Here is a 27149-nt window from a genome sequence, read left to right on the forward strand (position 1 = left end):
GGAGTGACGGGGAGGGGAGGCCCCGTGCGGGCCACGACAAACTCGTGCACCCCGCTCCGCAGCTCCCCCAGCGCCCAAACCCCCCAGCTCGGCGTGCTCCGCTTCGTAGCGATGGGGCGAGGCGTCTGCAGCCTCGCTGGAGGCCTCTGCACTTGCCCCGTGACTGCCCCGATTCTGGGATCGGAATCGGCCCTACTGTGCGTCGGCGCTCGCGGTGATCAGAGTGGAGTGGCGAGGGCGCGGGGGTAGGGAGTGGTTAGGAGTGCTCGCCTTCGACAGTGTCCGGCTTGGCGTCCTGGCTGATGTCCCTTTTACGACGTGTGTGACCCGAGCAAGCGACGTCACCTTTTTTTGGATCCTTATTGTGATCATCCGATGAGTAGTGCCTCCTTCCTTTTGGACTCGTGAGAACATACATGAAAGGACGAAATCAGACCTCACACGTGTGGTGTTAATAGTGCGAGTGGGTACATGCTTTGTACGCGCCCGGCACTTGTCTGGGTCCCCCTCGGGTTTGCAGACTGTAAACCAAGTCTCTGCGCTCATGCTGCTGATGACCATGAAAAAAATGCACGTTCGCATAATCAGGATGTAAAAAAATCCGGAGCACCGTCGCCAAAGGTGCCCACAGCGGTCGGTGTGTGGCGTGGGGCATTGGTTGGCACGGCCCAGGCAGCTTCCCCGGGGAAGCATGTGGGGGCTTGGTCTGTGCTACTGATGCCCAGGTGGCACTGGTATTCCTTCAGCACAGCTCCGTGCAACCGGTGCGCTGCAGGCATTTTTAAAACATACAACACCTGACTGTTTAGTCAGGGGCATCACCCACTCCTCACTCTCTCACTGATGCATTGCCATTGGTGTTAAAAACTGCTGTATTTTCTTTCATCTTGAAACAACAGACTTGATCCGCATCACTCTCTTGATGTCCACTTGTTTCTCTGTCCCTTCCTGTAACAGTATTCCTCTGAAGAGTTGACCGTATTTGCTGTCTTCCCAATTTATTCACTCCCATTTTTTCTTGAACTTATTCCAGCTAACTTTCATCCCCACTGTATCAAAAACGTTTCTTATCGGGACTTCCCAGTGCCTCTTTGTTGTAGAATCCATTGATCCGTTATTCTTAGACTTCTCCGCATCATTGGGAACAGCCGAGTACTCCTTTCTTCTTGAAACACTGCCTTTGACATTCAAGATGCCACTCCTGGAAGGCGGATAGGATGCTGGTTCCTCATTGTCTTGCCAAATTCTAAATTGTTGAGTGCCTCATGGCTCAGTCATGGAAATTCTTTTTTATTTTATATTTATTCCCTAGAGGGATATTTAGTTTCATGGTTTTCAATACTGTCTATATGTTGCCAATTCCTAGATATAGCTCTGGAGTCCCTATCTCCCTGCTGCACTCTGCGTATATCCAGCTGCCTATTTAATGCCTTCACTCTTCGCTCGGATGTCCAGAAGAATCTTAACATGTTCAAAACTGAATTCCGGATCTTCATCCCACCCCCAAACCTGTTCTTTCTGCAATCCCATCTTTCACAAGTAAGCTGATGATGATGGCAATATTTATTTAGTGCTTATTTATATGTTGGAAGGCACTCTTCTCAGCTTTTTAATATACAGTCTTCATAACAGTCTTATTAGGTAGGTACTGTTATTACCCCCCATTTTACAAATGGAGAAACTGAGGCAGGGATATTAAGTAACTTGTCTATGTCACACGGGGTAGCAGTCCCTCCCAGGACACAAATCCATGTTGCCCCAAAACTGTATTTTCCTCCCAGGCTTCTGTTTCTCACTCATATTCTATATCTATTCATCAGCAAATCCTCTTGACTGTATCTTCAAAATATATCCAGAACTGGATTATCTTGTATGACCTTCACTCTGCCACACTGTCTAAGCCACTTTCATCACTCATCTCAGTTATTGCAATAACTTCCTATTTGCTCCCTGTATAGTATATTCTTAACTCAGCAGTCATTTAAAACCCATCAGGCAATCTCCCTCTTCTGATGTCTTCTTCATCTCCCTTAGATAAAGTTCTACAAGTTCTCTCTGCCCATTTCTGACCGCTCTCCCTATCATGCTTCTTTAGCCTACCTTGCTGCTCAGCAGACCACACCAAGTGTACATCCTTTGTACTTACTGTTCATTTTGTCAGGAATTCTCTTTCTAATACCCACATGGTATGTTTCCTCACTTCCTGAGGTTTCTGCTTAAATGTGCTTTTATAGAGGCCTTCCCAGACTACCCATGTTACGTAGTGCCCCTCTACCCTTTGTACCGTCGTCTTGCCTACTATAGATCTCCATATTCTTCTTGCCCTGCTGTATATTTTTCTCTCTGGCACAGGTGGGTTACATGCTCCTCTCACTATCAGGAAGTAGCCTGAGGGGTGAAAGGCTATGAAAGGAACATCTGAAATGTGGTTGAAAGAATTAAGGATTCTGACTAGAAAGGGGATTTCACAGCTCATGATAGCTGTCCTGAAACTTAAGAGGTTGTCTAATGGAAGAGGTTCTACAGTACAGAACTAGGTCCAGTAGGGAAAAGTTACAGTGAGGGATGTATAAGGAAGATCTTTTTAGTACTTCAATGGGTGGTTTTGAAGAAGGAATGGGACACCTTTTGAGTTTTCTGTTCTGGAAGGGTTTAAATTGGAATCAAGGACAACCCTTTGTGGAGGTTCTTGCACCCAGCCCTGGGGCACTGTTAAAGCACTGCTGTACCTCATGCAGGTCTCCCTGTAAACTCTCACTGGATGTCTGCCTATGCACTGTCCCTCTTTCTTTTACTGTATGTGTTAGTATGTGTAATAAATCAGAATGTGATTGAGGATAAGAGGTGTAGTTCGATTACCAATTTGGGTTGGGAGAGGCTTTAAAATTATAAGATTTGCAATCCTATTAAAAATCAGAAATGAGACTAGGTTTTTAGGAGCAATTGTATTAATTGTATTTTAGAGCATCAAAATGATTGGTTTTTAGGTATTAGAAAAGCTTCTAACATTTGAGAGGCTATCATAAATTTTAATTTATTAATAACTAGAGGCCCGGTGCACAAAATTTGTACACGGGTAGGGTCCCCAGGCCTGGCTGGTGATCAGGGCTGATGGGGGCCTTCTGGTTGCTGGCTGGGGCCTTCCTTTCCCTGGCTGCCAGCTGCTGGCCAGGGCCTTCCTTCATTCTGTGCCGCCCCCTGGTGGTCAGCACACGTCATAGCGGGCGGTTGAACTCCCGAGGGGACAATTTGCATATTAGCCTTTTATTATATAGGATATTTAAAAGTTATTTTTCTATTGAGGTATAATTCACCGTAACATTCATCATTATAAAATGTATACACCTCAGTGGTTTTTAGTAAATTCACAAGGTTGTACAACCATCACTACTATCGGAACATTTTCATTATCTCCAGAAGACACCTCTGTCTCCATTAGCAGTCAGTTCTCATTGCTCCCTCCCCCAGCACCTGGCAACCAACCACTAATCTTTCTGTCTCTGTGGATTAGCCTGTTTTAGGTATCTATATATACACAAGCCTAAGCGATTGTTATGACCGAACGACCACGAAGACCGGTCCACCAGTTGCTGTGATGCGCACTGACACCACCAGGGCAGATGCTCAATGCAGGAGCTGCCCCCTGGTGGCCAGTACGCTCCCACAGCCAACCTCCCGCAGCCTCTCCCCCCGGCCGGCTGGCCTCCATCGGCCCCTGGTGCTAAACCATTCAGAGAGACCTGATTCTGGGTCGGGGTTTCGTATGTAGCAGAGCAGCTCCCTCGCTGCCATCTATTGAAAGTCAGCCCTCGACACAAGGGTTTGTCTTGCTCCCGTTCTCTCCCTTCCCCAGGGCCGGCCGCCTGCCATGGTGGTGGCGCAGCAGTGAGGGAAGGAGGAGGGGGAGAGGTGGGGAACCACGCGGTGGTGGGGCACCGAGGGAGGCGTCGGTATCTGGCATCTGTTCTTTCCATGCCCAGCCAGCGACTGTCCCCTCCTCTCCTGACCCTGCTGGGGCCTTCGGGTGGCGGTGGATGCAGTCCCTTTCCCAGGGAGGCCGAGGGCTGGCGGCCAACCTCCTGCGTTCCTCCCCCCCGCCCCGCCCCTCCGTGCACCAATTTGTGCACAAGGCCTCTAGTTTTATATAAATGTAATCATACAAAATGTGGCCCTTAGTGTGTGACTGTTTTTTACTTATTATAATGTTATCAAGGTTCATGCATATTGTAGCATGAGCCAGTAATTCATTACTTTTTCATACCTGAATAGTATTCTCTTACTGGTATAGCACACTTTCTTTATCTGTTCATCAGTTGATGGACGACACTTGATTTATTTCCACTTTTTAGCTGTTATGAATGATGCTGCTGTCAACATTCGTATACAGATTTTTACGTGAATATGTTTTCAGTCCTCTTGGATATATACCTAAGAGTAGAATTGCTGGGTCGTTTGGTAACTCTGGGGTAATAGGTTTTTGAGGAGCTGTCAAACCGATTTCCACAGTGGTTGCAACATGTACATTCCACCAGCAATGTGTGAAAGTTCTAATTTCTTCACATCATCACCAACACTTGTTCTTTTCCATTTTTTAAAAATTATAGCCATCCTAATGGGGAAAACTCTAATTTTTAAAAAAATGCTTTTCTATGTTAACATTCTAAATGATCAAACACTGGTAGATTATAGTGATTTAAGTCTTTAGATTTATTAGAATCTGATGTAAATAAAGCCCACTGTATTTTTTAAAATGTTTTACTTATTTTGAGAGAGAAACATATTGATTTGTTGTTCCGCTTATTTATGCATTCGTTAGTTGTTACTTTTCTTTCTTTTTTTTTGTTTTGTTAAAACTCACCTGAGGATATTTTTCCATTGATATTTAGAGAGAGAGGAAGGGAGGGAGAGAGAAGAAAACATCCGTGTGAGAGAGACACATTGATTGGTTGCCTCCCGTACATGCCATGGGGCCGAGGATCATTGATCATGCAACTGAGGTACATGCCCTTGACCGGAATTGAACCTGTAACCCTTCAGTTTCAGGCCTATGCTCTATCCACTGAGCAAAACCAGCTAGGGCTAGTTGTTTCCTGTATGTGCCCTGACCGGGTATCGAACCCACAACCTTGGTGTATTGGGATGATTCTCTAATCAACTGAGCTACCTGGCCAGGATGAGCCCAGTCTTAATGTGTGCTGTGTTTACTTCTGTTACCATGATAGGTCCAGATTTTTCACAAATAGGAGAACATGATCATAAGGGCTAATATAAATGTATCATTGAACATCCTGTTTGACCAGCTTATTATCTGGCAAATTTACTGAAAAAACAACAACAACACGATCAGTTACAAATCTAAACTTCATGCTCTTTTTTTCCGAAGAAGCAAAGTTTTTCATAGCTCTGAGCTCTGAATTAAAAAAACACACAAAAAAGTCTCAGGTGGGAAGTAAACAACATGTAGACAGTATATAGAGGTGTCCTCACTGAAGCATAATTGAGTGAGTATAATTTTTAATTGTGATACACTAGGGTGGGCTGTATTCATATTTGTCACACGTTTTTGCATGTTTCTTGCTATTGTATGGAAAATTTAACTCTAGTATTGATGATTATCTTTTTAAAAATCATATTTTTTCCCATTTATATACTGTTTTCCAGAATACATACATAGAAGCTTGGGACAAGATATTTATCTAATTTCTGGTAAGTTAACTAACAGGTTTAGAGAGTAACATAAAATAATTGTATGGCTATATTTTCAGTCATTTAAGATTTAAGATAATTTTTAGAAGATAAAAATGATACTGATAGAATTTTACTATTACATAATGCCAAAGGAAAAGACAGTTTTTCTATAAACCTGCTTATAAAAGATAATATCCAAAAATGTATGTCATAATTTCCTAAAGACATGAGTTACTTTTATTGAATCAGATATTAATGTTATCTTTTGTGAAGAATAGAGTTATCTCAACATAACCTGTTATGTTATCTCAACATAACATTCAGTATGCTCTACTTAAAGTAAAAGTCAAATTATTAAGATCAATCTGAAGTTTTATTCATCAGCCTTATTTCCCTCTCTCAGTTATAACTTGTGAGTAATTTCAAAAGCTAAACCTGATACACTTTCTGAGTGGACAAATGAAATCTTACAATTTTCACATTTAAATCTGCAACAATCTACTCATTTTTGGTAGAAATGACTGTATATAGTATTTATATAGACTAAAATATTTAACTTTTTAGCTATGAAAAGAGTAACATTGGATTATTTTTCCATTCTAGTGGCAAAATTAAAGACTTGTCATGATAATGAAGAAAGAAACTGAATTTGTCATTTTCACCTAAAGAAAAATGATAGACAAAAATCAAACCTGTACAGGACAGGACTCTATGCCCTATATGAGTTGTCTGATTCACATATTTGAAGAATGGTTTGGCGTGGAACAATTGGAGGACTATTTGAATTTTGCAAACTATCTCGTATGGGTTTTTACACCACTAATACTTTTAATACTTCCTTACTTTACTATTTTTCTTCTCTACCTTACTATTGTTTTCTTACACATTTATAAGAGGAAGAATGTATTAAAAGAAGCCTATTCTCATAATTTATGGGATGGCGCAAGGAAGACAGTAGCAACACTGTGGGATGGACATGCAGCAGTTTGGCATGGTAAGCAAGATCGCATTGATTTCTATGTGTTGCTGTTTGTGTTTGTGGCATGGAAACGATATCATTCCATTTCACTGATGGAGAAGATACTGAAAAATATAATGGGATATTTACTATTTTTTATCTATTTGCATGCATTGTGCATGTATACGTTTTAAAATGATTTTTCCCAAATACATTAGTGTCCATTAAAGAACTACACAGCAGTTAGACTATTACTATAAGCTAAAATATAAAAATTTATATTTAAGACAGCTAAAAGAGTAAGAGACTATTTAAAACATTATAGAAAACTGTTTTGAAAATACTTTAATTATTTAGTATTTAGTTCCATTTAATTCCTATTGTTTAAAATAGGTTTGACTTTCCCAGTGTAGAGATATTTTAAAAATGAATACTAAATATAATTTGTATACCAAAAGTTACCTTTTTAGGTATGATTCATTTCAGAGGTTATTATATCTTTCTCAATAAATGAGATAGCAGTGCGTTTATCTCCAGGATATTCATTTTTTTTCTTTGTTATTTCAGAAAATGTAATGTGCATTTAATGGTTGGTGGTTCTTCATTTGGCTGTCATGAAACTTGCCCTCTAGTGGCCTATTTTCAAGAACTTGGTGTTTTTCTCTATCAGTTTTTACCTTATTTGTTGGTCTCTTTTGTTTTGGACTATACAAAAATACAGAAGTTCAATAGGCTGGTAACAAAGATGTGCCTGTATATCATGTTGGTGAGCATCAAAAGTGTTTTCACAGAAAGTCATAGAAGGAAGCACAGATTTTGAAATAGACATCTGAGGTGGTGATCATTCTAAGGAATATAAATGTCAGGTCATTGTTTTGTACACCTGAAGCTAATATATTATATGTCAATTATACTTTAATTTAAAAAATAGACACTTAAAATTATATGTAAGTATAAAGCTGCTCTTACCAAAGATCACCAGTGACATGCTTATTAGGTTAATGTGTTGTCAATTTAATACTATATACATTCTTACAAATTTTTTTTGAGCACGTAACTATGCCATATCAAGCGGTTCTCAACCTGTGGATTGCGACCCCTTTGGCAGTCGAACAACCCTTTCACAGGGGTCGCCTAAGACCATCCTGCATATCAGATATTTACATTACGATTCATAACAGCAGCAACATTACAGTTATGAAGTAGCAATGAAAATAATTTTATGGTTGGGTCACAACATGAGGAACTGTATTTAAAGGACCAGAAGGTTGAGAACCACTGCCATATACTGTAAAATGCTTAACATGCATTAATTCTTTTATACCTTACCAGAGGCCTGGTACACGAAATTCGTGCACTTGGGCGGTGTGGGGAGGGGAGTCCCTCAGCCCGACCTGCAACCTCTTGCAGTCCGGGAGACCTCAGGGGATGTCCAACTGATGGCAGGCCTAAGCTGGCAGTTGGACATCCTTAGTGCTGATGCAGAGGTGAGCCGTGAGCCCGGCTTCAGCTGAGTGGTGCTCCCCCTGTGGGAGTGCACTGACCACCAGGGAGCAGCTCCTGCGTTGAGCGTCTGCCCCCTGGTAGTCAGTGCACGTCATAGTGACCAGTCCATGGTTGGGTTGATTTGCATATTAGCCTTTTATTATATAGGTAGTGACCAGTCCGTGGTTCGGTTGATTTGCATATTAGCCTTTTATTATATAGGATAATATAATAGATAGGTTCTGTTACCTCCATTTTATAGTTTTGCCTTGAGGAAGCAGAGAGTTTGTTATTTGCCCAAGGCACCCTAGGAAGCTAGGAGGAAGAGCCAGAATGCAACCTCAGATATCAAGCTCTAAGATGTGTGCTTTTACGATCTGTGCTGTGTGGTAAGTTTGTCCCAGATTGGGGACTCAGGGTCAAAAGTAGTGGTATTCAGCAGGTTTGCAAACAGGAACCATATGTCTTTGATGAATTAAATTTCTAATATTTACTCATTTATACTAATGCTCTTGTTAGTCAGTACAACTCTCACACTCTCTGATGGTTGTTTAACATGAGGCAAGGCAATACTTCAGCATTCCGTGTGTGTGTGCCTGCAGAGACTGCATCTAGGTAGACTGCTATTATTCATTCTCTTTAAAACAGTGATACAAAAATTCAGTGGTGTCATTTACAATACTCCCTCCCACATATATACATGCCCCCACGCCCCCCCCTTGTACTCCCTTCCCCCGTAGCTCAGGATAACATGCTTTGTAAGGAATAGTTGAAATTTATTTATATTTTAGGAGACATGGTTTAATTTGGATAACTTCAAGTGCTGAACTTATTTTGTAGCAGAATATCTAATTTTGAAGTGTCTTATTTAATTATTGAGGTATTTTAAAATATGCACTTATGACTCAGAGGAAGTTAAAATGTATATACCTTTCAAGCCCACCCAGGGATGCCAAAAAAATGTGTATATATATATATATATTTCTTACTGTTTCAATGTTTTATTATGATAACATTATTTTTATTAGATAAATGATACTTTAAAAACATTTTATTGCTTTCAGAGAGGAAGGAAGAGGGAGAGAGACAATGATGAGAGAGAATCATTGATTGGCTGCCTCCTGCACGCCCCCTACTGGGGATGAATCGGAAATCTGGGCATGTGCCCTTGACCAGAATCAAATCTGGGACTCCTCAGTCCACAGGCTGATACTCTATCCACTGAGCCAAACCAGCTAGGGTGATAAATAATACATTTAAAATGATTTTCTTTATCCTGTTCTTTAGTGACATATATAAAAGGCATTTGTGTGCATATTTGGATTTTGTATTGTCAAGTCAGTTTTAATCATGCTTTTTAAAGAATCTTCAAAGGAATTTTTAACTAATATAAATGTTCATTGTAAAAAATGTGTCAAAAAATAAAAATAAAATAATAGTCACCTAAAATTTACCATAATGTGTATAATTTATTTTATTAATCTTCACCCAAGGATTCATTGATTCTAGAGAAAAAGAGGGAGGGAAGGAGCGGGGGAGGGAGAGAGAGAGAGAGAGAGAAAGAGAGAATGAATTTGAATGTGTGACAACTGGTTGCCTCCTGATGAACCCTGACTAGGTATCAAATAGTTATGTGCCCAACCAGGAATCGAACCTGAAACTTTTTGGTGGGTGGGACAATGCTCAACCAACTGAGCCACCTGGCCGAGCAGTGTGTAGGGGTTTTTTTTTATGACAAATTTAGAAGGAATCTATCTCAGGAGGAGATTATTCTTATCTGAATTCATGCTGCTGATGTCTAAGCCAGTAGCAGGTTAACACCTTTACCTAATAAATACTGCTATGGAGATGAGACTACTTCAGCTCCAGTATAGCCATCAGATCCTCTCTCTGTGGGCTAAGCTACATGGAAAGCCAAAAACTCAGGAGCGTGCTTAGTGAGCATTGGGTCACTGCAGGGGAGGTAATAAATTTGTATTTAACGGCATCAAATAAGAGCCATATTCATCCCAGAATAGTATGTTCTTATTAATGGAGCCCAGACTACTCAAAATCTGCATATTGAGGCTCCTCCTCCCTGGACAGTGGTTGGATGGACATTGACCATAATTGCCTTTGTGATTGCTTTCTCTGAGCTCTTGCTCATCAGATCCCCTCAGGATTGGTGTAGTATAGGCAGGAGACGATGGGCCACACTTAGAAACTAACATTGGGAAGAAAGTGGTACATTTAAGAGAGTTTTTGCATTGAAGTTGGTGACCAGGTGAATAGAGTCTGAGAGAGGAGGAGTTAAAGTGCTCTAAGATTTCTACTTCTGCAGCACAGGAAAACATTGGACCAGAAGTGCTCTATTTAGATGAACAGAAGCACAAAGGTGGGAAAGCATACTAGTAGTTAGGGAGCCATCATTGGTCCATATGATGCATGAAAGAATCTGAATAATATCACTAGATGGGCAATTATCACTTGTTGGACTAAAGTGATAATCCACTGATGCTTTCCGAGCCAGGAGTGGTATGATCTATTTGTGCTTTAACGGAATCGAACCTGGGACCTTTCAGTCCGCAGGCCGACGCTCTATCCACTGAGCTAAACCGGTTTCAGCTATTTGTGCTTTAAGAGTGACACAGTTAAACAGTATTTGGACTTTATGTTTATTGGCACTATGGTAAACTATAGTTTCTGTCAAGAATTTAATTGATTAGCTAAACTTTTCTGCTTTCAACCAGATGATTTGGTATATGTAAGTAGTTCAATTATTTCTTAAATATTTTTTTTAAATATTCTGAAAGCAAGAAAGAACCCCAAAAATATTTTGTTTAGAATCCCTCAAAGAAGTATTCTTTATTTCTCAGAAAATGTATCTGATGAGACAGTTGATCCATTTGGTAACTTCAGATAACTTTAGTAATTGTTCTGTCAAGCTTAAAGTAAATTGAATTGACTTGAATTAGTATTAGGTAATTGGAAAGAAATGTTAAAAAACAAAAACATGAAATCTTGAAATATCACTAAATTTAATTTTTACAAGCTTTCATTCTTTTGACCTGAAACTAACATATTAAATGTCAACTATAATTTAAAAATTTTTTTAAATTCTTAATCATTATCTTGAGTCCACTTGAATTACTATCAAGTAGTTCATGCTTTCAATACTAGAATCACAGTCACCACTCTTAATTTAATCTGTTTGGTGAAGACCTTAGAAACTACCATAAAAATAAATTTCCTGCACTAAAATTTATACTGAAATCTTTATTTGAACGCTTGTTTCTTAGCAAAGCAAATGGATAAAACCTTAAGGGAAAGAAACAGACTAAAAGTTTCAGATTTCCATATTCTGGATTCTTCTTTTGTCTCTGACATGTGAGCAGCAATCCTTGGGAGAGCTGTTCTGTGTGGGGCAGTGTATGGCTGTAGGAACTTCCTTCCCTTTTCTGCTATAGTCAAGGAAATTTCCTTTTTACCTTTCCTTTTTCTTTGAGCTTAATAATGCTCTTGGCCTCTGGATGCTTGCTTTTTCCCTCCCTCCCTCCCTCCCTCCCTCCCTCCCTTCCTTCTTTCCAGAAAGTCTTCCAAAGCAATTTTATTTAATTGGATGGATTATCAACCAAAATGGTGTTCCTTTATTACATGAAAAATAATAACAAAAACATCTTAGAACTGCCTTTGCTGCATCTTATTAAGTTTTAGTACGTTGCATTTCTCTTTTTTTTAATCCTCTCCTGAGGACATGTTTTCATTGATTTTTTTTTTTCTTTAGAGAGAGAGAGAGAGAGAGAGAGAGAGAGAGAATAAGGGAGAGGGAGAGAGAGAAACATAGCTGTGAGAATGAAACATTGATCAGTTGCCTTCCATACATGCCCCTATCAGAGATCAAACCCACAACCTGACCAGTATGTACCCTGACTGGAAATTGAACCCGCCTCCTTTTAGTTTACTGGATGATGCTCCAACCAACGGAGCCACATGGGCCAAGACAAATATGTTGCATTTTCATTTTCAATTGTCTCAAGATATTGTTTTCTATTTCTCGTTTGATGCCTTCATTGACCCATTTGTTCAGTAGGCTTTTTTCTTTTTGCTGGGACCTGCTGAGCCTGTGACCTGACTGGTGAGAGGGGAAGAAAAAGCAGATCTTGTAACTAGAGCCATGATCACATTTCACGTGCTCCTTGGAGTATCAGTTCCCAACTCCTATGATAAAATACTCAAGAGTATTTTCCTCTGAAACATAGGTGGAGCTTACCTTAATTTTCCTCACAATCCACCAACAGTACAGGATTGCTATAAAAAATGTATTGGTGTTTGGTAACAGTGTGAAGGACAGTAGGCAGATTAACTTAGCTGGTGGAGGAGAACAGATTAAATTAGAAGAGTCTCATTCCTCTTCTCATGTCCACTGCCCTTTACAACCTGTCATTTGCTTCCCTTGCTGAAACCCTTGTTCTCTAATTTTACTTGTATTATTGGAGAGATGGGTTCTTGACAGCCAGTTCAAATTTCTGATCACTGTTTTGCTTTGTTTTTCCCCTAATGTATTCTTAATAATAAGCATATTTTAAGTATTTGCATTTTGTCTTTCTAACAGGTTATGAAGTTCATGGAATGGAAAAAATACCAGAAGGACCAGCGCTTATAATTTTTTATCATGGAGCTATTCCCATAGATTTTTATTACTTCATGGCTAAAATTTTTATCCAAAAAGGCAGAACTTGCCGAGTAGTAGCTGATCACTTTGTCTTTAAAATTCCAGGTAAACTTTCACTGTACATAATGTTAATTAACACAATCAAATTATGGGATAGTCTGTATCTTTGAGCTTTCTGGTATCATTTGGAAAAACTTTTTGCCTTTTTAGTTTACACACTTGGAACTCCAATTTGGGAGCATCTAGTTATCCTCATTATAGCCAAAAGCTTATTTGATCTCTTTCTTTATTATCAGGTAGTTAGAACTTATTTTTCAAAGTTAAATCCTGAACTTTTACTTTTAAAAATTAAATTATAACTTTTGCCAAGTAATGTATATTTTGGTACAGAGAGTCTATTATGTTTTTTTGATCATATTTCTTGACTTAATACTTGGTAGACTTATAACTTAAGATTGAGGACCACATTCTTTTTAATCTGTTCATAAAAGCTTTGTACCTTTTAAAAAAGATTAATTAACCAAATGTTTTCAAACACAATAGAATTCTCTTTTAAAAATCTCTGTAAACTCATTGAGATTTAATCTTATTTTCATCTGTTATTAAATTACCAGAAACAAGCCAGAAAGTTTGTAGTTTGTGCTCTGGAATAAAAAAAAAAAGCGACCTATCAACCAGACAAACACCAAACAGAGAATTAAATAACAGTCTACTCAGTGCCTTTCATAGACATGGTTAATGTTTTGGGTATCCTTACGTCACTAAAAAGACATTTGTATTTTTAAAAATATATTTTTGTTGATTTCAGAGAGGAAGGGAGAGGGAGAGAGAGATAGAAACATCAGTGATGAGAGAGAGTCATTGATTGGCTGCCTCCTGCATGCCTCCTAGGGGATTGAGCCCGCAACCCCGGGCATGTGCCTTTGACCGGAATCGAACCTGGGACCCTTCAGAACCTGGGACCCTTCAGAACCTGGGACCCTTCAGTCTGCAGGTCGATGCTTTATCCACTGAGCCAAACAAGCTAGGGCAGTCATTTGTATTTTGTGTATAAACTAAATAGACTATCAAAGGTTTTTCTTTAGAAAGTAATATGATCACTTTATAGTAAAATTTGAAAATTAGAGGAAAAACATCATTATACTAGTAATCTTGTTACTCTAATATAACCAGTTAGCCTTTTAATTTATTTTGTTTCATTTTTAATTCACATATTCATGTATTATGCTTAAGTAAAGAATAGTTTCAATGGATGACTAAAATATTTAATTACTTAGTTTTCTCTTATGAAACATTAGGGTACTTCCATTTTTTTCTTCTTATACATAATAGAAAGTGAATATTTTTATTTAGCCTTTGGCTTTTAAAGTACTTTCCCCCTTTATGATCTTATCATTCAGGAAACCTCCCTTGTTCATTCATTTACTATGATACTGCTCTAATTAAATCAGTGGGCTTTTAATGTAATGTAACATGAAAATTATTTCAATTTTAATAATATTTATAATCTTGTTTTAGATCCTTAAACCTATGAGAAGGTTGATTAGTCTGCATAGTTTTTACTACTCATTTCATTTTCCAGTTTTAAGGAATAAAGTATACTATCATCAGTACTCTAAAGTTTCAGTTTAGGATTTGCTTAAAATATTTAATTACTTGACAGGATTATATTTTCTTCTAAAATAGTTGTAATTTTTTAAATTATATACTATTAGGACCTCCAATTAGCTGTTCCTAAGTCAAACACTCACTTTAGTAAAAACTCTTAATGATTTTGCTATTATTATTGACATAAAATTTTCTTGGAATTAGCATCATCTAACTTTTAATTTCAGTAGATTTTATTATGGCTTGCCAATTTTGGTAGGGCTAAGCATAGTCAGATTCACATGCTCTTGAGTGAGTCTTTCTTATAGGTTTAATGGAAGATTAGATTTGTGACTGCTGATAGGATATTATTTCTGATTGCTTTAATAAATGCTGTAGACAGTGTTTAGCCATGAGATGCTAGTGGAAGGAACTTTGGGTTAGATATACCTGGAACAGAATCTCTGCCCTGCCATTTGCTTGGTGTGTGACGTTGAGCAATCCACTTACACTCTGAGCCAACTTTTCCTCTTCTGTAAAATAAGAATAAGAATCACTGTTTTCCAAGGTTTTTGTGAGTTTTAATTAAAAATTTGAATATGTAAAGTAGCCAGAGTAGAAGGTGATCACTAAGAGGTCATCAATAGTAGGTGATGTATAAGATGAAGCTATTATTTTACCAGCAATATTAATCTTATGTTAACCTTGAGAGTTCTTGTTGATTTTTAAAAAGTTAAAAAGAATGTACTGATTTAAGTATAGATAGCACATTTTATAGGTTGTGAAGATACTTGCTCTTGAAGAATTGGACAAGAAATACTTAAGATACATATTCATGCTAATGTTTCTTACAGGGTTTAGTTTATTACTTGATGTATTTTGTGCTCTACATGGACCAAGAGAAAAATGTGTTGAAATTCTGAGGAGTGGTCACTTGTTAGCTATTTCACCAGGTGGAGTTCGAGAAGCCCTGATTAGTGATGAAACCTACAACATCATATGGGGTAATCGTAAAGGCTTCGCTCAGGTTGCAATTGATGCAGAAGTGGTGAGTTGTGTAAAGCTAATTATTAAAGCAAAGCTAGGTTGTATTTATAATAGATGCTTAAATAGTGAGCCAAAGTATATAAGAATTTAGATACTGTCATTGCAGTACTTTAAGTTCGTGTATATAACTCTTAGTGTAACAGTAGAGAAATGTTCCTGTGGATGGGAAACCATCTGAAAAATTCAATCTGGAAATTTGGCAAATATTCAGCAAAATTTTATTTCACATTTCAAAATCCAGCATCTTTTAATCAGATTTGTAAAATTCTTTTATTTCTTTAGTTATACTTATTTTCATAAGTAATAATCAGTCCACTTCTATGTATTTTAATCCTTTTGTACGATTGAGTTGGCACATGTCAGTGATGGTTGTTGGTTGGTTTTATTGCAATTCTTTTATCTGTGATCAATTTTTATTACAAAAGGACTCAAAAATAATAAATGACTAATCATTTTTTATCAAGAAATGTGATCAGCTATCTAGTAGTATGAATAAAAATGACAAATAGGTGTTGGTGATATTTAGATCTTTTTAAAAGACTTTACAAATGAATTTGTCAAAGTTAGATGTTCTTCTGGGTTTCGCTGTAATTATTCTACTTACTAGACTGAAGAATGTGAATACCATTTTATTTTTTTCTTTTGCCTTAGAAAGTATTTCTCAGCCTTTTGGTCTCCATATTGTACTTGGTCCTATGAAACATTTATTACTCATGGAATGGTTTCTTCTTTGTTTTCTGTTTTAATTTTAGATTGTCTATGAGAAAAACAAGTAGTAGTATCTTGGACAAGGTGTGCTCTTTTTAGGCCAATCGATTAGCTAGAGACAGCTGCCAGTACTTCACATTTTAGTTTTTTGTGTACCCATTTTGCCACATCAAAGACCAGTGTACACCTTTAGCTTGCCTATTCATCTTGCAAATACTGAATAAAAAGAAAAAGCTAATGGATAATTAATTCTAACCCAAGACCAGTATTTGAAAAAGAGTGGAAATTTTCTCTATATTTTTTAATTTCAGGATTGTAATAAATACAATGCAGTGAGCTCTATTCTCTCTTGTACGTATGTATATATAACTTCTAGAAGTAAGTTATTGCTGTATAGTACTTTAATAATGTGGTCCCAGTATAACAGTTAATGTACTTGCCCAAGTGTTTAATAATACACAACGTACAAATTTAAATACTGTTGTCCTACAGTAGATTATAAACTCTCTGAGGACAAGGCCATCTTTTTATATTCTGAGTTCCTAGTACACTGACAGGCACTTAGTAGGCTACTTGTATTTGTTAAATTGATTTTTAAAACATTCTTAATCAACACTAGAGGGGAGCCTTTTGAATTTTATTTTATATTAATTGTATTAGTAATGTAGAAAATTAATTTATAGCAATTTCATTTTCCAAAAAGTCTTAAGTACTGATGTAGAAAACAAAACCTTAGACTATATGAATAATATAGAATACAAAAGGAATATGCACAGTTGTACAAAATTTAAGGATATATAGTATATTTTTAAGCAATAATAAGAGCTAAAATCTAATCAAACAGTTTAATTTTTAAGTTTATATTCTAAAAGAATGATTTCTTCTAAGGTTTAAGGTAAAAATGACATTGATCATGGGATTCTAATTTCTCATCCTTAAGTTTACAGTTTTAAAGGACATTGCCTGGAAGAAGGCCCAAAAGAAAGAAATTATATAGAGAAAGGAACTCGGATTCCAATCCTTGAGTTTCTAAATAATTAATTAAGATAGTCTAGATAATTTAGTTAAGGATTTTATATGAAATTTGAGAAATTTTAATAAATAGCCTTTTACAAGTTTATAAATAAACAAAAATGTTTAACATTGCTGATTTACAAAAGAGCATTATAGGTTTGATAAATCTTGTACCACCCCAGCCTTTTGCAGTGCTTTTAAAGGCTTTATGGTGGCACTCCTCTGTAGTAAGTAGGTGACACGTGTGATTATTCCAGTGTTGCAGCTGAGGAAACTCAGGCACAGAGAGATGAAGGGATGGAGCAGTGGTTCTCAACCTTCCTAATGCCGCGACCCTTTAATACAGTTCCTCATGTTGTGGTGACCCCCAATTTCATTGTTACAAATTGAACATAATTAAAGCATGGTGATTAATCACAAAAACAATATGTAATTATATATGTGTTTTCTGATGGTCTTAGGCGACCCCTGTGAAAGGGTCGTTCGACCCCCAAAGGGGTAACGACCCACAGGTTGAGAACCGCTGGGATGGAGGGACCAGGTCACACAGCAGGGCAAAGCAGAGCAGAGCACACAGTTCTGGACTGCAGGCAACTGGTGCTGTTGCCGTTACTGATGGCATTTCACAGTGAGCCTTCTGACCTTGAGATTAGAGGGCACTTCCCCATACCTGAGGAAAACCTTTCAGTCATATCATTGTAAATGTTACAAGTATCCCTTCTGGAAAACCCCTTCATAGCTTCACAGATTTATCATAAACTGTGACCAAAGATTTAAGACTGTTGGTGCAGGATTAAATACATTTCAATTGTGACATAGGAACAGAAATTAAAGTTAAAAAGTTAATCATCAATGCAAGCTCACAAAATATTGGTTAGAAAATATTTAAGGTTCATCTGAAAGTTGCAGCTTTTTATGTAATATAAATCACTCTTATTTTGTGGATTCCTGAGAATTATGACTTTGGTAAGACTTTTTAGGTAACTTCATATCTAAATAAGCTGGGAAAAATTAGCCCATTTACTTTAGTTGGAAGACAAATAACAGATATAAAAGAAAATAGCATTTGTTCTAATAAAATTATTTATATGTATTATTTCAACCTACTAAAAAATCTTTGAGATATGATAATAATTAGCCCCATTTTAACATAAAAAAACAGACTTTGACATGGTAAGTAACTTGTTCAGTGTTTCCCACTTTTTTAGTGGCAAAGTTAGGACTCCAAGACAATGTAAAGCTGATTCTTCAAGAATAGTTTTAACAAAATACACATTCTCTTTCTCTTGCTCATGTATGCATACACATACATACAGAGACACATGTATACATGTAAACAGAATGTTATGCTGGGTTACTTTTGCAACTATGTTGTATATAAAGTGTGCACAAGAAAAGGAATGAATAATTGTACTACAACATCAGGTTGTAATAAAGTGATGTTTGTAGCTTAAAGGCTTTAGCTTGCAGGCAAATTTAGGAACAACATGTCCAAAATATAGCTTGGAATACTGAGCCTTCTAGGCAAGTTTTCTCTGTCCAGTAAGTTCTGGAAATGTTCAGCTTCTGGAGAGTTAGGTATTTAAAGGATGATGTGTCCCCTGAAGTGTGTTTAAATAATGCATACTTCAATACAAACTTTGGGGTTCATGTCAGTCAGTAGACATGAATCCAGCAGACAAGGCACAGTGGTGAATATATGGGCCGAAAGTTTTCTGTTCCTTGGGCATTTTAAGTTCTCAATTCTAGAGTCATAGCTATTTAAAACATCAAGATTTCAGCTATCATTTTATTTTACACTAGTGATGGTTTCCTAGATTGAAATCTGAATTTTTTACAAAAGCGTCAGTGTGCTTTGTCTTACGTGCTTGCTTTGTGAATTAACTCCATTGAATTTTAAAACCTTCACCTGACTTCTTTTCTTTACCTGACTTCACTCTTTCCTAACTTTTAATATTCCTGCTGCCTATATCTGACCTTTATGTTCTAGGTGCTGGGGATACAGGAATGAACAAAACAATGTCTGTGCTATTAGGAGTTCTGGGAGAGGGGAGAGATATAGTAAATAAAAGATCAGTTAGTTATATGTGAGGTAATAAGTTCTATGAAGAAAGCTATACCTAGTCTCTTTCCTGCAGTCCATCCACCATATTTCACCACTTTCCAAAGCTGAATAGGAATGGCTTTTTAAATATCAGCTTATTTAAATATCTCAAATCCTGCTCACCACGACAGGTATTTCTGTATTAATCAAATACTGATGGTAGACTGTAAGTGAAGTATCACTCCCTCCTTCCCCTAGTTTTATCTATTCTAAAAACCTTTAACTTGCTATATTTTGTGTTTGTTTAAAAGTGTTCAATTTTTTATCTACTTTAGTTCTACGGTGGCATACCCTTCTCATATGCTCCTTTGCTACTTCACCCATTGTTTTATGACATTTAGTTAAGGTCTTCATTTTAAAAATTATACTTAATTATTGATATTCATAGAAAAAATGAAAACCTTGAACTTGTAAGAAGAAGTTCTCTAAAATTAATGATGTGAAGAATTCTTTCATATATATGCTTTTCCTTTTTTTGTGGTATTATACTTACTTTTCATTGATGTTGAACATTTTTATATTTAATACACTCACAAAAATAAATGGTGTTTTACTAATTTCTGTCATTTAAATTTATATAAATTTTCCAGTAGAGGTAATCTCTGTCTTGTAACTTTCCTCAGCGAACATACTATTCAGTAGCCACCTGGAATCAATTTGATCTCCCACATTTATTTTATTTAATTAAATCAATGATTATTATAATCTTTGAGTATTAAGGATTTATGTGGAATGAATAGGAAAGTTGGTAAACTAAATATTATATATTACCACTAGAGGGTAGTGTTTCTAATTTATATTTCTACAAATGACCAAGTTTAGTCTGATAAATCACACTAGTGATAAAAGTAAACCTTTATTTTAAAAGTACCTTTTTTAATAATCTTAAGCAGGTCCTCAAACGTTTTCATTAGTTACTCAATGGAGACATTGAATAGATTAATATATTTACTTTTTAATCCAAATTTTCTCTTTAGCCCATTATTCCTATGTTTACACAAAATATTCGAGAAGGATTTAGATCACTTGGAGGAACAAGTAAGTTCTGGTTCATTTGGTTTTTCTAATGACATAATATTTTATAACATAATATTTATAACATAATATTTTATTTTTTGTTTTTTACTTTTATAATATAATATTTTAAATATTTGGGCTTTGAACTCTATGTAGTTTCAAAATTTAGATTTTTTTCTATTTAGATGTTTTTCTATTTAAAGACTAAATGATAAAGTTCTAAGTAATGGCAGCTCTTAGATGTTAGGTTTTTATCTTATGTCCATACTGAAGCTTATTTGTCATTGACTTTTTAAAATTACCCAGTAAATTACCTATTTACTTTTGTTAAAACATGTTGGTTAAGGTTAGGAGAAATTTACATATAACTTAGACTATCTTCTTACCTCACCCCTGAAGAAGTTATAGCTTTAAAAATGAAAGACAATAATATTGAAGTAAGATGAACAATCAAAGAAGATATAATTTGCCTTGGTTTATTTCTGTTACTTTTTAAAAAATATGTTTTTATTGATTTTTAGAGAGAGAGAAAGGGAGAGGGATAGAGAGATAGAAGCATCGATGTGAGACATCTATTGGCTGCCTCCCCCACTGGGGATCGAGCTCACAACCCAGGCATGTGCCCTGACCCGGGGATTGAACCAGTGACCTCTTGGTTCATGGGTCAACACTCAATCACTAAGCCACACCAGTTGTTACTTTTCTGTTACGTTTTAAATTTGTTTGTTTTTTAAATATTTTGAACCACGATACATTTACTTCTTTTTGCCCGCCTTCAACTTATTGGTAGCAAAATAAGCTCTGAATCTAGTTATGGGAGTGATAATTAGATATGCTTTTTCCTGCAGTGTCTCGTTTTCTTTTTATTTTGAAAATTTCAGTTTGTTTTTATACCCTATGTTTTATGTATTACATTTGGTTGATTGTTATTTTAAATCCCTAGCACTATATTGTTAGTGTTTATATCCACATACAAATCCCCTCCTGAAGAACTTTAAACTTCTGTTGTTTCTTTTATGTCCAATATTGACGTATTGTTGGTATTCCATTACATTTTATAGGTCTTTTTTTTTTTTTTTTCAAATTTAAAGTGGAAAGGCAGGTTGATGAGATGTTTAATTTTTGTTGTGGAATTATTTCTTCTAATTTTCTCTCAGATCATTTCTTCAGAATTTAAGTTGCATAGCAGAAATTATCCCTAATTTTACTTCTTTAAATGCAAAGTGGTTTTAAAATTCTTTCTTACTACTTTTTAACGTTTTTTACTTTAATAGTTGAATATCTCAAACATTAGTGTCTAGTGATTTTATTTTTAGTATTATTTTGCATCTTATGGTGTATTCTGTTTTTTTTAATATATATAAACAGTGTTTTCAAATTCCAGTACAACTTATGATTATGTATTACATGTCGCTTGACTTTCTTGGATTTGTTTATCTTTAAACTTCGCCTTAAATTTTGTCAGTTTATTTTGCATTATTGCCACTTTTATCTTGCTAAATTTTATATTGATCATTACCATTAGTAATTCTTTGCTTTGTTACATTTTTTCCTAATTTACAATAATGTTTTAGTCTTTACCTAGTTTATTGATGCATTTTTAGTCTCATGTTTATGTGAATTTATTTTATGCTTCCATTTTTTCTTCTTTTTTCATTTAAATCACATATTTTGAGTCTCTAGACTTTTTAGCTTCTAGTTTTGGGTTCAGTCTTTACCCTTTATTTTGCAATAATAATACTTGGTTTGCCTTTAAAATCCTCATATTTTTAAAAGCTCATTTAAAAATATTAATAGACCTTGTTTTTTTGAGAATTTTTAAGTTTACAGAAAAATCGAACAGAAAGTACAGAGTGTACCAATAAACCCCCTCATCCAGATTTTTCTATTAACATCTTGCACATTTGTTACAACTGATGAAAAGCTCGTCTTTAAAAAAATATTAATTGCCAAGAGATGATACTATTTGGCACTTTCCTCTAAACCTTACATAATTGAGAGTTTGCAGTTACATGCTCAGAATTTGTAACCAATTAAAATGATTTTGTTTACTTTAAAACAGGGTTATTTAGGTGGCTTTATGAAAAATTCCGCTATCCATTTGCTCCAATATATGGAGGTTTTCCAGTGAAGTTTCGTACCTACTTAGGTGATCCCATTCCATATGATCCAAAGTTAACAGCAGAAGAATTAGCCGAAAAGGTAAATTATTCTTTCTTAGTCCTTGTATAGATTTTTTTGACTTTCAATTATTATATTAAAATTAATTCATTAATTCATTAATTGATTTTACAAGTATGCTCTAGATCAGTGGTGATTTCCTCCCCAGGGCGCATTTGCCAATCTGGAGACATTTTTCATTGTCACAACGGGCCAGACTTGGGAAGTGGTGGTGCTACTGGCATCTAGTGAGTAGAGGTCGAGGATGGTGATGACCATCCTGCACTTCCCGGGACAGTCCCCCACTACAAAGAGCTTTCTATTCTAAAATGTGACAATTAAGAAAAGGTCTATAGACATTGCCATATGTCGCCTGGGGCATAAAATCGATCCTGGTTGATAAGTACTGTGCTAAGGTATTATGGAAGCACAAAGGAAAAGTATCTGAATGAGATCAGGAACACTTCAACGGAGATGGTGCTTGAATTCTATTTGGAAAGACATGAGGGATTAACTGGACAAGGAGTAATGAAGTAGAGGAAATGGAATGTATAAAAGGATGACAACATGAAATGGCCTGAACTCTCTGGGGAGTTGAAGGTAGTCTGGTATAGCTAGAAGGAATATTGTAGGAGATGAGGCTAGAAATTTAGGAAGGTTCTGGGCTATGATGGCTTATCATTGATTTGTTCACGGAAAGCTGGAGAGCTGTTTAAGGCAGATGAGTGTTATAATAGGTTTGCATTTAGAAAGATTCCTAGAAGCAATATGGAGGCTAAATTTCAGTGATACCAGTATGAAGCTCAAAGGGTAAAGAGACTGCTTTGTGAGGGAAAAAATGGGAAAACTTTCTAGAATGAGGGCATTTGAAGTGGGTCGTGAAAGTGGGCATGTCCTAGACATGCAGACATGGGGCAGGAGGCAGAGTATGAACAAAGCGGCAGTGGTAGGAGCTAAGCTGACTGCATGTACAAGTGTCCAACGTCCAATGTGATTAGAACAGCAGGTGGGGAGTGACTGCCTAGTTCCCTTCTAGGAATTTTGCAAAGCACATTAACATATTAGAGATTCTAAGAAGGCTTGCAATAAGTGGTCTATTTAGCTTTGTTTCAAAGATCATTTTCAGCTCTCATTCTATCAAAACCCTATCCCTGTTTTTCCTTGAAGAGCACTTAATAACAGCTGTAGAATAGACTTGGCGTCACCAGCTCAGTGGATACAGTTTGATCAATGAAACTGGAAAAGCAAGTAGGAGCGACATTTTTAGGCCCTTAAATACAGACTAGGGGATTTGTCTATTAAAAACATTTCAATTGGAATAGGCCTCTGCTTGGAAGTGGTTCATATCAGTTCCACTTAAATTGTTTTTGGCCAAAGCCAGCAGATATGTAATCTCTTCCTCTACAATGGTTTGTGATGATGCTAGCAATTGTGATGACTTAGATGTATAAAAGTTAAAGGGCCCTTTTTAAGAGCAGAGGTTATGCTATGAATTTTTGTTTCTCTAGTTCCTAGTACAGTGATAGGTATTTAATTGATCTCAATAAAAGTTTGATGAATGAATGAGTTAGATAAAGATCTTATCTACTTGAAAGGTAGAGCAAGATACAGATTTGAGGGACTTTACAGAGATAGAATGCATCAGGCCTGAAAGCTAATTCTGTGTAGTTACTTGCCGGATATCTGTGCATATTTTTACATATGTAGGTTTTTGTAACTATTTTACTGAGGTTTGGGAAAGAAGTCAGAATTGGTGATGAAGATTTAGAAGTCATTTGCACTGAGATAATTACTGAAGCCATGAGCTTTACAGAATAGTTTAGAGAGAGAAGGAAGAGGACTGAGGACAGACTGTAGAGGATGATGTAACATTTAAGGAACAGGTCGTGGAAAACAACCAAAGCTGGCTGAAAGAGAAGTAGCAGAGAGGTAGAACAAGTAAATTTGTGTGAGAGAAGTCAGCAGGTGGCTTTGTAAAAAAACAGGAAAGATCAGTCACACCCATTCCTGCAGAGAGATCAAGGAAGATTAGATAAGACCACTCAGTTTGCTATTATACTTTTCAGAGAGTATGACATATCATAAGAAGCAATAAATGTCATATTATTGAATCACCTAGAAAATGGGATGAATGTGTTATGACTTTTATATCATATCAACCTATTGTATACATAGCTTGATTTTTTTAAAGTTTTTAAATTTGTGGTAAATACATAACATAAAATTTATCAACTTAACCATTTTTAATTTAAGTGTATGGTTCAGTAGAGTTGTGCAACTGATCTCTAGAACCTTTCCCTCTTGCAGAATTCTAGCCAAACCCACTAACTTGTCATTCCTTCAGCAAATGCTTTCCTGTGGTCCTTTTCCTCATGCTTTTCCCTTCACTGTTATTGAAATGTTACTGGTCCTTGGACACTCAGACCAAACAGTACCTCATTAGTGCGTCTTTTTCTGGTTGTTGCCCACCAAACGGGCTAACAAGTCTGAACTTCCAAATACTATCCTTCACCCTGGCCGGTGTGGCTCAGTGGGTTGGGTGTCATCCCTTGCACTGAGAGGTTGCAGGTTCCGTTCCCACTCAGGTTGTGTGCTCGATCCCCAGTAGGGGGCATGCAGTAGGCAGCCAATCGATGTTTCCCTCTCCCTCTCTCTCTCTCTCTCTCTCTCTCTCTCTCTAAAATCAATAAAAACATTTAAAAAAACCCAAACAAATACTTTTTCTTCTCATCTCAGATGACACATGTCACAAATGATCTTACATTTTAATTACTTGGTATTTGATTATGCTTGTTAACGTATGAGCTCCTTGAGATGTGGGACTTGTTTCATTGATGTTATAGCTTCCAAAGCACCTAATATTTTTTGAATAAGTGTATAAAAATTTAAAATATACTTCACAGAACATAATCTGTGTGTTAGTCACTGTGCCAAATACCTGAAGACAGTTTCAATTTCATTTCATCCTTATAATAATTGTATGAAATAGTTCTCATTTTACTGAGTTATGAAAAATTTTGGTTTAGAGAGGCATATTTTTAAAATACATCTTTGGGATAGGGTGTATTAGTTATAGTTAAGAAAAGAGGAAGTTTCAGAATTTGTATAAAGGCTCATTGAAAGGTGTGAGTGTGCATAAAACAATTTTTTAGATAGCCGTAACTAATTTGAAAGTGAAAATTGTTGAAATTTGTCACGAATGGGAAACAAATAGTTTTAGATTTCTTCTTATATTCTAATTGACTTTTCAATTGTTATGACTTAATTTAAATTCCTGTTAAACTGTCTAGAAATTTAGGTATCGAACCAAAGTATATTAGTGCATTGATTCGTTTTCCTCACTTTTTCATTTTTCATTGCCTGATATAATTTTTTGGTGTGTATGGTAATAAAGGAAAAATGTACAACAGTTTATTAATGGATGGAAAGGAATAAAACTTCATTTGGCTATTAGAAAATTTCTTGCTACTTTTTTTTCTGATTTTTTTTTTCCCTTAGTTATTTAAAAAAGTGTTGAGTGCAAGGCATTGCTGTGCTCAATGCTGGAGAAATGCTGTGTAGAAAATATCCATTTGGACAATAATGTAATTCAAGCATAATAAGTATAAGAAATATACTATGGTTGTACTAAGACAGAAACCATTAATTCTGAAGAGAGATGGGTGCTAAATTAGGGAAGACTTCTTGAAAGTAGTAGTACATTAAAATCTTTACAAAATAGATGATCTATATTGAGAACTAAAAGAATAATGGCTTTTCTTTTGTTTTCTTAATAGACAAAGAATGCTGTTCAAGCTTTGATTGATAAGCACCAAAGAATACCGGGAAACATTATGAGTGCTTTGTTAGAACGTTTTCATAAAAGTCAAAACAGCCACTAGAAGACGATTTAATATATTTATATTATTATGTTTGTGTCTATGGTACTGTCTTTTAAATTTTGTAGGTTTCATAATTAGTATTTTTGTAAAAATCATATTAAAAGCATCTTTTGTTGAACTTGTTTAAAATTGTAACATACATTTTGTTTTATTCAGTGTGTCATATTTAAACAATAACTCATTACATGCATAACAATTAAGAAAATGATCTTGTTTCTTATAAATCCTAATAATGTATGATAAACATATAGATTATTAGAATTAAGTTTATTAACAGCAATTTAGGTTAAACAAACATTCCTAAATAATGTATCTAATTTCTGTATCTGTTGTACTGAGCTAATTTTGCAAGATGGTATAACCTAAGGTTAGTGCAGATGCTTAAGCTAGAAAAAGAATGCTTTTATCTGCCTTTCATTCCTTTCATGACCTTGGGCAAGTCACATAATGTTTTTGTGCCTCAACAATGCTAGAGGGGAAAGGGAGGATGATTGGATGAAGAAGGTGAAGATGTTAGCTAAAGAACATTTATGCATACCCCAGGACACAGACAATAGCGGGGCATGAGTGGAGGTGGGCAAAGGGGGGGGAAATTGGGGACATCTGCAATAGTGTCAACATTAAAAAAATGTAATTAAGAAACAAAAAAATAATTTACTTTTTAAAAAACATGTTAATGCTATGGTTAATAAAAAATTCTTTGTATTTGCTTGATAACTGTAGAATTGAAATTATAATTGAATTAAGACCAAGATCTTTCAAAAGTTCATGTATATATTTTGTCATAGGATGTTTAAATTATTCCTTCAGGTATAACGTCAAGTTGCCAACCACAGTGAAAAAGATGTA

General features: G+C 36.0%; 1 protein-coding gene across 3 annotated transcripts; it reads left to right on the top strand.

Annotated features, from left to right (window-relative positions):
* Nucleotides 1-1226: 1226 nt before the first annotated feature.
* Nucleotides 1227-26758, top strand: TMEM68 (transmembrane protein 68). 3 transcript variants are annotated; one of them, XM_014544120.1, is made up of 8 exons: nucleotides 1227-1539; nucleotides 5662-5706; nucleotides 6292-6682; nucleotides 12723-12887; nucleotides 15224-15417; nucleotides 20220-20280; nucleotides 22322-22461; nucleotides 26196-26758. In XM_014544120.1, the coding sequence occupies exons 3-8, from the start codon at nucleotides 6361-6363 to the stop codon at nucleotides 26298-26300; spliced, it is 987 nt and encodes a 328-aa protein (XP_014399606.1). In that variant the 5' UTR covers nucleotides 1227-1539; nucleotides 5662-5706; nucleotides 6292-6360; the 3' UTR covers nucleotides 26301-26758. The 3 variants fall into 3 exon arrangements, with proteins under 3 accessions (XP_014399606.1, XP_005871728.1, XP_014399607.1); XM_005871666.2 differs by lacking the exon at nucleotides 1227-1539 and having other exon boundaries at nucleotides 5656-5706; nucleotides 6292-6489; nucleotides 6583-6682; XM_014544121.1 differs by lacking the exon at nucleotides 1227-1539 and having other exon boundaries at nucleotides 6583-6682.
* Nucleotides 26759-27149: the final 391 nt, after the last annotated feature.

Source organism: Myotis brandtii, unplaced genomic scaffold, assembly GCF_000412655.1.
Source record: "Myotis brandtii unplaced genomic scaffold, ASM41265v1 scaffold351, whole genome shotgun sequence".
NCBI lineage: Eukaryota > Metazoa > Chordata > Mammalia > Chiroptera > Vespertilionidae > Myotis > Myotis brandtii.

Bases quoted from the DNA above. Each gene is read 5' to 3' on its own strand.
- TMEM68 (XM_014544120.1), top strand. From the start codon at position 6,361: ATGATAGACAAAAATCAAACCTGTACAGGACAGGACTCTATGCCCTAT. The intron at 6,683-12,722 runs GTAAGCAAGATC...TCTTTCTAACAG, and splicing joins ACATGCAGCAGTTTGGCATG to GTTATGAAGTTCATGGAATG. The intron at 12,888-15,223 runs GTAAACTTTCAC...TGTTTCTTACAG, and splicing joins CTTTGTCTTTAAAATTCCAG to GGTTTAGTTTATTACTTGAT.